This window comes from Besnoitia besnoiti, assembly GCF_002563875.1.
Source record: "Besnoitia besnoiti strain Bb-Ger1 chromosome Unknown contig00014, whole genome shotgun sequence".
Classification (NCBI taxonomy): domain Eukaryota; phylum Apicomplexa; class Conoidasida; order Eucoccidiorida; family Sarcocystidae; genus Besnoitia; species Besnoitia besnoiti.
The window spans coordinates 512213-523374 of record NW_021703916.1 but is presented as its reverse complement, the minus strand read 5'-3'; the positions used below and the strand labels follow the sequence as shown (position 1 = coordinate 523374).

Below are 11162 nucleotides of genomic sequence, written 5' to 3'. Positions count from 1 at the left end.
ATAATGCTGCAGGCGGTTCACTCCGGTGATTCTTGTGTTCTACGCAGATGGTACGGCACGGGTTTTTGTGTTCGGCACGGGCATATATGGGCTATCGGCTAGCGAGTAATCGCGTCTTCCCTGCCAGCCTGGTAGTGCCACCGCCATAGACGCGAATGAGCTGCGGATTACGAGCAAAATCCCTTGGCAAGATCCACGCGAGAAGATGTGCCTTTTCAGCAGCATCACGGATAACAAAGGGCGATGCACGTGAGTCGCCGACACCCACGCTGAACGTATCGGTTGTGTTTCATTCATGAAGTCGTGCATAGGTCCGTACCGAGAGAAAGCAGTGCGGCGAATGGTGCCGGCACAGCAATTAGAGGGTCTCCAGCTGCAAGGCAGATAAGAACTGCCCGGTCTCCTTTTCCTACAGTCCTCGTGCTCCACCATTCTTCATGGCTCCTTTCACTGATCTCACGCGACTGGGGGTTGTTCTGGAAGGCGGAAGGCTTCTTTGCTCTAGTGGCGAGTATATTTTCTTGCAGTGCGACGAAAAGGCGTTGGGGACGAGGCCGGGCTCCGCTTCGCCAGCCCCTCTCTTTCCAGCGCCTCCATATCCAGAAGTGCTGGACTATGAAGGAGCTGGTTGATGGTGCTATGTACAGCCCGTTATCGACTTTCCTCACTTCTTGGATCGTAGTCACCGCGTACGCACCTCCTGAAAAGGTTGCCGTACGGCAGCAGATTCATACATTTGTGCTTAACTTGTGGCATCTAAATGAGCATCTGCCACCAGCGTGGACGAACACGCATATTCATTCAAGTGCCCGAAAAAACTCTACCGCATCTCAGCATACCTCGCAGCGGCTAACTGCGGACACACTCAACACGGTACACATCCTGCTAAAGCATCGTCTGGGCTCATGTGTCGGACCCCACATACCTTCTAGGCACATCGCATTAGAGAGCGAAAAACTCGTTAATTTCAGGCGGTCGGCGAAGCGAACAGCTACTGGCGGCCCCACTGCTGCGTCCAGGCACTCCGCTGCTTGCTGCGTTGCCTCTCTGCTCGGGTCCGAAGCGGCAGCCCTAGTCGCTCTCTCTTTCCCAGGGTTGCTGGTCATCCCAGCAAGAGACAGAAATGCAGCAGCTCCCTCATACACTTTTCGCAGGGAGTCTTCATCGTCGACGCTGACTAGTAAAAACGTTTCCTGCGCCTGCCGCTCTTGGCGGGCCACACCGGGAACCTGGGATAGACCGCGCAGTTGGGCCCCCCCTGGCGTGCGCTTTGCGGACGTTAGCTTGGTGCCTCCGTCACCCACGGTCGCTATCTCCCGAAGTCGTGGCTCATTCCAGTGACGGCAATCGTTCTCGTCATCCTGTACCACGGGGGCGTACCATCCCCCTGCTGGCGCTTTCGCGTTAGCTTGCTTCTCCTCCGCGCCACAGAGTTTCGCGTTGCCAATTTCGGTTGCGAAGCGGGGACAGACGGGCCGGTCAGTGGTGTACCAGAAGGAGGTAGGGCATCTTGAGCGTGGATGGCGAAATCACCTTTTGTCTCAAAGAGGACGGTAGTAAATAACAAAAACACCGGGAAGGTCATTCTACCCATGATCGACTGCAGAGGGGTGTGAATTTGGGAAGCCGAGCATGCGACGGCAGGACTTAGGAATACACTTCAACATCTGTTTGGAGCTGACGGTCTGAAGGCCTCAATGTGAAAGGAATTTCTCGAAGTAGACTTCCTGAGCGGGAACAGCAATCCTAAACAACCTTGTTGTAGTGCGTATATAATTCCGTCCTACGACCGGCCAGCGTTTCTGCCGGTCGGCGATAGAGACGCAACAATGTTGATGGGCAGTACCAACTAAAAGGGTCACCAGCCTCAGAGCCGGATGCTTCGTCCAGCGGCCGGCCGAAGGTTGGAGGGACAAAACTCGGCACAGCCAGTGTCGAAGCATCGGCGGTTATCATGGTAGTCCAGGATTCGTGGACGTGCAGCAGGTGCTATTACTACTTGAATCGTGTTGTATGCGAATGATGGCCCAAGCAGCCGGCTGCCTGGTACGTGGTGGCACACTGCAAGGGTTTACGAGCGGCTGGGGGCTCGTGGCGGGACAAAAACAAGGACGACTTGGTGCGAGGTGTGATGTGGAGCAGTGTGGAATAAACCGGTATCTCTGGTGAGTCAGTCTCTTGCAAGGTGAAGTGTACGGCTCCGTAGGAGTCCCTCCGCGCACAGTCGTCCGGCTACGGAGCAAACCCTTACTCTTTCCACGTCACGCCGATCCGCACGAAGTCAGGAAACGATCGTTTGAGTCGACTAGAAGCCGGGAGTGATATCACGCTTCCTCCACTGTTTTTACTTGGACTACACAAATGTGGAAGTGTCGAAGACCGGCAGAGAAGCAGTTCTGTACGCGAATCCTTTAAGTTAGCGGGCTCGCTGTCGCCTGCCAAGCACCTGAATGCAAGGAAATGGAGGCAGGCAGCGAAGTTCGCAAACTGGACCGTCGCTGTTATGCGCCGGTGTGGGGGCTAGGGCACTCAGTAATGGAAACCAGTACTGTCTCGAGCGATGTCGCACGAGTGCAGCAGTCTCTCCAGAGGGCAAGTATTGATCACCGTATCGGTATGAGGCAGAGTAGGGAGTGGCTAGTGCAGAGACTGTTTTTCAAGTTCATAGCAGATAGGCGTCCGGCCAAGAGTCAAACGCACGCGGCCAGTTGCCAAAAGAGTCCGTCTCATGGTCTCGTAAAGGAAACATGTGTTGCCGGGCCATGCTTTACTCTGCTTGCGACCACATCAACACTGTGAGCTTTCCAGCAATAGCAGGTTGTCCAGCGGCACAAAATTCAGTGGCATCTTTCACCAACACATGATGAGAGCTCGCGGCCTGAACCGGGGGCGAACTGCTTTAGCAGGCGGACTTCTTCACGGTGTGTCATTCTAGATTAAAGCCATTCGAGTGCTATACCCGGTAAAGTCAGCGGAGGGGTTCTTCTATCACGTTTGTCCGTATTGGTGGCCGTGTTGCTTCGACTGGCATCATTTTACAGACCCAGTGTCAACTTCCTATCTTTGTGGGGTGTCATGATTCGTAAGCCTTACATATCGTGACGCAAACCTGTATGGATGTGGTTGCCTGTGCCCATCCCCCCGCCCGCAATGTTCGACGATTTCATTGTGTCTCTCCGGAGAGCAAGTGCCAACAAGAAGTTTGGCGGCTGACTTGCAGTTGCTTCGAGGAAATCACTAGTCGTAGTTCGAAAGGCGTGCCGTCGTTGAAGCAAGTCACGTGGCCGGGTTCGGCTGCTATGGCGAAGGCCTCCTCGGAAGGGGATAGCGATCGTCGCTGTGGCCGTGCGATTCGGCTGGATTTACACTTAATGCCACCGGTCCCCTCTAGCTGAAGCCGAAAGGATAGAGTTTCTGTCACCTGCGCGGTGCGGGTAATGAATACCCGTCCGGCTTCGGATCCTCGTGGAACTATGCTTCTGGCCTCTGCAGTAGTGGATTGTGCTACTTTGCCTGTTTTTCTACGCGGGAGTCGCGAGAGCATTCCGCCTTCGAGTAGCGTGTCTGAGGCGACTTGTGTGTTTTTCATTGTCCGCCACTTTTTCGCAAAGGGAGGGCATCACACTCCTTCCCTCTCACGCCTGATGGGCGGGTCCGGTTCAAATAAGCGAACGCGCTCTCTGCTAAGGGCTGGCATTAAGTGCTGGACGCTTTTCCAGGATCGTCATTTGCTAGGCCACAACTACTGGGTTTTCTACGCATATTCAATTTCAGCCGTGACTCAACTTCTGTCGGAACCAAGTACGAAAGCCTGCGATACGGCAGCGCAGGCTTTTCATTGGGCGCATTCGGATTTCCTAATGGCCCAGCCCCACAAAATCTGCCGCGGCGGCCCGAAATTCGGACTAATAATAGGCAGTGCCCATGAAAGGCCATGCTAAGACACAGAAAAGATATTGAGTAGTATGGGTCCCTGTTAGCAACTTGTACAATGTCACTGAAGGCCCTGATCGAGTTTTCACCGTGCCTAATCTGACGACAGCTACAGCTCAACAGGAGAGGGTACTGCTGTGTACGTAGGTACTTTGGCATATCAGGTGGTTACGTTGGCGTATCAGGTGGTGAAAGAAGCTACCTCGTGTACAACGGCTGCGTCAGAGTCGAGGCACTTCAAGAACGAAAAGGCTTTTTGGGGATATCTGCATGCGCTCCTAATGATAGGGTGTCTAGTCGTGGCTCTAGAGTTGAATAGGGGAAATGCGATGGAAACAGCCGTTGTCCTGTAGACCACACTGTGTTCGTGCCCAATAACAGTGGAATAAGGCAGGAGTCGGCTATAATCAAGGGGACCGATCTGACGTCTGCCGTACCTGGAGGCGCCTCAAGCTGTTCATTTCCACGTGTGGGCTTGTTGAAGGCTGTAGATTAGAAGTTGCCCATGGGCACGCAAGCCACCAGCAAACTGGGCGCGCAACTAGTTTGGGCGTGAAGCCTTGCATGCGACGAGGAGGGCATGCACGAGTCTTCGCGTGGCGCACATGCGGCGACTAAGCATGACTTTTAAACTCTCTCTCCGCAGAAAAGTGTGTGCTGGATTTTTCCACGTGTCTCTTAGTGTGCCAACTTGGCCTCATCAAGGCATCCTTTGTAAATATTTGCGCCGCGGGGGCGGGATGAGGTTGCCGTCTTCTTTCTGCATGCCAGACATGGCGCGGCCTTAGATGTGACTTCTACTCCAGACTGTGACTTGCAAGAATAGCTTCGCTGCCCTTGTACAACAGGGCAAAAGTCAAGGAGCTGTGGCGAAAATGGGAGTAGCTGCCCGTCGTAGCTCCGCAGTCTCGCCGGGAGTTCCAGTAAGTGAATTTACATTATTAGGTTTCTGATGCCACTGAAGGGTAGATACGTCAAGTCTGGATGGCACACCCGCGGTGAAATCGCAAGAGAAATTCCAGTCGCTTTGGCTGTGGTGCTTGCGGAGCCTTGGACATGATTAAATGCAGCAGAGGATAGCGCGTTCGCCGTTGCTCTAAGTGCCCTGGTTTTTAATATCACGGTAATCATGTTTGCGGTGTGAGATGATGAACTCCGGCATCACGATGCTCCGCCTGCCTGAGAAGAAGGGCATGCTGCAGCCTCGTGCCGTCCCTAGTCTGTGTATTGTTTTTTCGTCAATCACGTTCCTCCTGGTGCTTCCTCTAGTGGAGGTTACTTCGCTATGGTGCGGCGTCGGGTCTTCGTCCCTGCCTGCGCCGCGCCGCCCCTGGGCACAGAAGAAAGATTGGAAGCTCCGACCTCCCACGCTGTTCTCTTTGGGGAAGTCGAGGTTGTTCCTAGACCGCTCTACTTCCAGTTTTCCTTTCTTCCTGTCATTCGCTTCGGGCGGCAGGTGTCTGTGGCACCACGCGCGACACCTGCGCAATGCCACCCCCCTTTACAAAACGAGGAAATACGGCCGCTTTCATTTACTTCCTCGTCACTCCTGTATTCGTCTCCGTCCCTTGCGGTGCCTCGGTTGCCGCGAGCCAGAAGCCTTTCTGGCTCATCGCTTGCCTCCTCCGTGGTCCTGCGCCTTAACCGAGTCCCCATGGAAGGGACAACGCGTGGATATCGCTCCAGCCGCACTGATTGGCGCGTGTAAGCTGCTGAGGCAGACAAGGGGAAGCCAAGCGTCCTGCAGCCTGGATTCGGCTAGCCACGGAGAAAAGGCGAAAAGCTCGTGCCAAGCAAAGAGAGAGGTCAGCAGGAGGCACCAGGAAATCGGCCTTGCTATCAAGGCTGGACATGTGGCGGACGCCTTCCGGCAGCTAGAGGAGAATCTCACGTCTGTTCTCCGTTGTCTTGACTGTCAGGATGGAACATATTCCTCTCGTCCCGCCGGCCGAGCTTCCATGGATGGTGGTGGGATGCTCGAATCTCAGAATCAATCATGTGAGTCGACATATGGACCCGCATCTCGTCGTTCTGAGCCGTCTTCGTCCTCCTGTCCTGCCCCCGCCCCTTCGTCTCCTCCGACAGTCACCTCCTCGCACAGAAGGAATGCAGCTGTAATTCCGTTCATCGAGAGTGCCAGTGGCGTCATCAACCTGGCGGCCTCGACTGGGGATTTCTCCATTGCATGCAGAGTGCTTTCTCTTCTCGAAAGACTTGGGTTACTCCATCCCCTGGCCAGCAGTGTGGGAAGTGCTTTCGTCGCCGCGGCGGCGGCGGCAGGCGAAGCCGAGGCGGCCAGCCGAATGCTGCAGATAATGCACGCTCAAGGCGTCGAGATGCGGCGCAAGGCGTTTGGCGCGATTGTGCTTCTGCTCCTCTCCAGGGGGCAAGGGTTTTCGGTTTTGAAGCAAAGCGGGTTGCTACAGCTGATGAGGGAGCACCGCCGACTGCCGCTGCCCTCCCACCTCCTCGCGCTTCTCGTTCAGGACGCACGCGGAGTGAGAGCCCAGTTGGACCGCGAACGGGAGGCCTGCAGCCGCCTAGCTGCCGTGCTGCAAGCAGCGGGGGGGGCGGACAACGCGGACGACATGAACAACGCAGATGGCAGGAGTCCTGATTTCCCACGAGTGGGTGACGAGACACGCCATGTAGACCGACATGGCAAAGTTTTTGCGCAGGGAGAGCTGTCGGTGGATCCATCTGGGGAACAGAGATATGAGGGAGCGGGGCGATCTGCGTCGCTGCCAGTCGATTCCAGCTGCCCTGCCGGCAGGCAGGAAGAGCGGGCGGATCTGAGGGCGACCTCGGTGGAAAACGCGGAAAAAGCATGCCGTCTGGAAGTGAGAAAGAGTCTTGTCATGCTTCGAGAGTTCGTCGTTGCATGCGTGGATGTCCTTAACCTGCTTCACGACGTCACAGAGTATGGACAGCCGCTAGCGTATGCGCCGGCGGCAAACTTCTGTGCTATGCTTCGCGATCTCAATCTGCCAGTTGCTCACGTTGGACAGGCTGTTTTGCGGCACGAGGAAGGCACAAGTGGGAGAGACGGATCGGCGGCTTATCCTGGCGGGCCTGCGGCTTCTCAGATTGCCCAAGGGGAGGACGTTCACGTGTCGAAAGACTGCTGGCCCCTTCCTGCTCTGCGGTATCGGGATCCCGCGGCGCGGGTGTACGCCGAAGACTGCCTCAACTCCTTACAAGGTTGCGGCAGTGCCGCTAAGCATCCTGCGGAACCTCAGGCGCCATGTAAAGCGAGCACGGAACTCGACTGCTACGCCGCCGCAGACGACGAAGGGAAGGAGAATAAGTCTGTGAACGCGGCAAGCCAGAAGCGCCCTTCTGAACATTCCGACGAGCCGCGGTACTTCTACCAGTTTCCCGCAGCTGAGTCAGCTGGTGCGCTTCCGGTTCCGGACTCCGCATTCAGGGACGACGGAAAAAATCCGGCCTCTCAGTTATGGACAGAGAAAGGCGGCGAACAGAAAGGTGAACAGCCCCGCCCCCAGCGGTACGGCGTCTGCGCAGGCTGTGGAGTACATTTGCGGCGTGTCCCGTTGAGCTCCAATGAAAGGCGCCTGCTCCGCTTGGGGGTTCTCAAGCTTTCCGCTATGCTGCAGCCTCGACAGCTTCGCGCCCTCTTGGCATTCGAAGTCAACCTGAGCCGCGTGCAGGGCCTCTGTCCTCCCAGTCTGGGTCATCTCAGGAGGCCGCTGGGGCGACAGCATGCGTCGGCGGAAGGTGTGCTCTCAGACGGGCTTGCAGGGATGAAAGTTCAGGACGCCCGATCCAAACTGCATGGGAGGAGTGAAAACCGGCAGTCGGTCGGCAGTGAACGCATTGATCCGGTTTCTGAGGGCTCTCCTGCTCAGGGTAGACCCTCCAGCATGGAGCACTCTTCTGCGGAAGGTCCGACTCGCTGCGGCTTGAATTCCGAGGTCGCCGCGCTATCACCCAACGGTCGGGGGACGTGGCCGTGCCCGAGTGACAGGTCCGCTGTGCGAGAGTGCCGCGGAAAGCCCCCTGTGGGGCGGTTTGCGGTGCGTTCTTCGCCACGCTTTACCATCGTCTTGGATGCCGCGAACATTGCCTACAACCGCCAAAACCGTGAGGACGGCATCTTCAGCTACGCTCAGATAGAGTGCGTTCGTCAGGAGCTCGTGAGCCGCGGGGAGCGTCCGCTCATCATTCTTCCGGCGGCTTACTTTTGGGGGGTGCGGCCCGCGGGATCTCTTGGCACTCCGTCGGTGGGTTTCACTGAAAAGGGCAGATCAAGCCTGTCTTCTAAGTCTCTCCTCAAACCACGACAAACCGTCTTCGGCCTAAAGGCTTGTGAAGCACGCGGTGAGGATGAGAGTCCCGGTGCCGCGTGGCCAGCAAGCTGGTCCGCCCTCCCGGGCGCAGACCCCGTGGCGTGCAGAAAAGGCCTGTGTCCCTTCTGCCGATACGAGATTATCGTCCCGAATCGCTGCAAGCCAAGCAACAGACGAAGGAGAGATATCTTGGGGCGGGCTGCTGCCACGCAGGCGGCGCGCGCTCTTCGAAGTCAAGCGACTAGGACGAGGAACGCGGCCCCCGCGGAGGACGACGCCGTCGCCCTGAACCTTTCCGATTCCTTCGCGCATTCGAATTGTCTTCGTGGGCGTCCCTGGGAGTCTGCCGTGTCGGGTGGCAAATACGGACCTCTCTCGAGCACAGGGGATTTCACGTTCTTCTCCCTAGATGGCTATGAGAGGGGAGAGTACTCTTTCCCAGATGCCGCAAATCAACAGCGGGTGACCTGCCGGGACAGGGCACTACTGAATAAGTGGGAACGGGACGGATGTCTCTTTGTCTGCGGGTTAGGCGCACACGATGACCATTACCACCTTCTGGCGTCTCTGAATGCTCCTCCGGCTCGCGAAAGCCTCTGGGAGAGGCTAGGACCAGTCACCCTGTCCTCCTCTTCAGCAGCCGCTCGCAGGCAGGATGACGATGAAGGGACGTACAACGAACTTGAGAGTGTTGAAGGCGAGAAAGGGGACTTGTTGGATGCCTCCTGCAAGGCGGAACGCGGGCCGACTCTGTGTAATGATGCCAGAGGTCTCCCGCCGGAACTCAGAGATGGAACAAATCGCGCCAAAATACCACATGAACACAGGGCGCCTTGTTCCGGTAGCACCGAGTCCCGCACTGCGGGCGGAACTAGTGGTCCTTCCGACGACAGACGGCCTCTGCTGCTTCAGCTTGGGGGCGAACTGCCGCCTTGCAGCGAGGGCGATGCTGGAGAAGCAGCGGCGCATCTGAGCGGGCGGGCGGTCAGCAGCCAGGACCACGGGTCAAAGGCACACGATGGAAACGAACAAAGTCGTGGAGAGCGGCACAACGACGGAAGGCGCCGTAGTTTTCTCGGATACGTGTGGGATTCGGGGCCGGGTGATTCAAAGGACACCGTTCTGGGATGGGCCGACGAGTCGGCCCATGCCCGGCTTCAGCAGAATGCAGGCCTCCACCTCGACGCTTCGCCTGGTTTTTATCCTCTCTCTCTCCTGACAAACGACCGCTTTCGCGACCACCGTCTGTCTTCCCAGCAGCGCATCCCGTTCCGCCACTGGCGGCAACTTGCTCTTCTTCCCTATGCTTTCCAGTGGGGTCTGAGTCCCCACGACGAAGAGGTCCGGCTTGCGGCGACGACATCGGAGCTGTTTTCTCCCTCCTGTGGCGGGGCGCCTGCACCGACTGCATATGGAAGGCGAAGGCACAAGCAGCGAAAGCCGGCTGGCGCGAGACCGAGAGGTCGGCTTCCAGCAGGTCGGCTGAGCACGGCATCGCGTGGCTGGTCTCCGCCGGAACTCAAACAAAAGGAGGTCGGCGAAGTCGACCCATCACAGGCAGGGAACCCCTGGGGAGGAGGCGCACCCGTGGATCACGCCGCGGTTTCGGCAGATTCCATCGGTGACGGAAACCGTGCGGATTCCTCTCATTTGTTTCAAGAGACCTCGCTGGCTGACGTTTTCGCTTGGGAACCCTTTGCGTCGTTTCCTGACGGATCAAAAGCATTGGCGCCATTCAGTGGAGTAAGCAGCCGCGACGGAGAGACCGGGTCTCCCCAGATAGGCACGGGGCACGCACACTCATCTTCAACAGCTAGCTTCCTTTCGATGCCTGGTTTGTGTCGGAAGCTCTCCTCAGGCACTCTGGCATCCCACGTCATGCTGAAATACCCCTTCATCCGCTTCAGTCGTCAAATCTCCCCTTCATTGGCGGTGTGCGACCGACTGGCCTCGCAAAGCGCTCTTTTCAGCTGCTCTTCTAACTTGTCTTCTTCCAGTTTTCACACTCTTAGGAAGGGGCGGAGAAGGGAACGCGCACCTGTCTTTGGAGATCGACCTTTTCCAGAGAGCGAGCAGAGCCTGCCCCCGGACCCTACGTGGATGCATGACAAAGATCTTCCGCTCGACCTCTACTCGCCTGACGACGAGCGGGCGGAGCCGCTCCCGCAGATGTCCCACAGCTTTCCCTTACTGTTTGTGGGAATGACAAAGCACGTCACCCAGCGGATGCAACTCTCTCGCCAAACGCGGAGACGCGCGACTCAGTGGCTGCCTGTTGCACCGAGTGAAGAGGGAGGATGGAGGAGCGTCATCGGGGCCTCCCTGACTGGCGAGCGCCCACCGGATTTGCGAAGCCTTGCGGCGCATCTGAGTAGATGGCGACAGGCCAATCAGGTCAGTCTCCGCCGTGGGGGCAGCAGTGAGGACAAAGGCGAAGCGCGTGTGACTCCGCACGGCCAGGACTCGCAACCGCCAGAAGGCGACCAGTCGTTTGTGTGGCACGTACCGGTGCGAGAAGAAGACGAGGAGGGGTTCGTCGGTGTGGATGAGTCCTCTGTCGCGGTCTCCTCTCGGAGTGGCGAGCGGGCGCTTGAGGGGAATGCGCCCGAGCTCCCCGCCACAACAGAAAGGACGGAACGATCGCGCACGAGCCTGCAATTAGGACGCAAAACAAAGAACGAGACGGACGAGGAGGGGGGAAGCTCCAGCGCGTTCGAGGAATGGGCACGCCACGAGGGAGGGACGGAGGACAGCCGAAGTGGAGACGCAGGCTTTGAAGACGCGACGCAAGCAATTGAGTGGCGCTACCAAGAGGCGCTTGAGAGAAGCAAAACGTGGCTTGGCATCGACCTATACCCCCTCCGTCACCTCATTCGCGAGCGGGAAGATTTTCTAGAGGGCAGCTGGGTAGCGGTCTGA

The 11162-nt window shown here is 57.5% G+C and overlaps 1 protein-coding gene across 1 annotated transcript; it reads left to right on the top strand.

Moving 5' to 3' along the window:
* Positions 1 to 5099: 5099 nt before the first annotated feature.
* BESB_025560 (uncharacterized protein) lies at positions 5100 to 11162 on the top strand (the record flags this gene model as incomplete). The annotated part of the gene is made up of 1 exon (XM_029361236.1): positions 5100 to 11162. The coding sequence occupies one exon, from the start codon at positions 5100 to 5102 to the stop codon at positions 11160 to 11162; it is 6063 nt and encodes a 2020-aa protein (XP_029215591.1).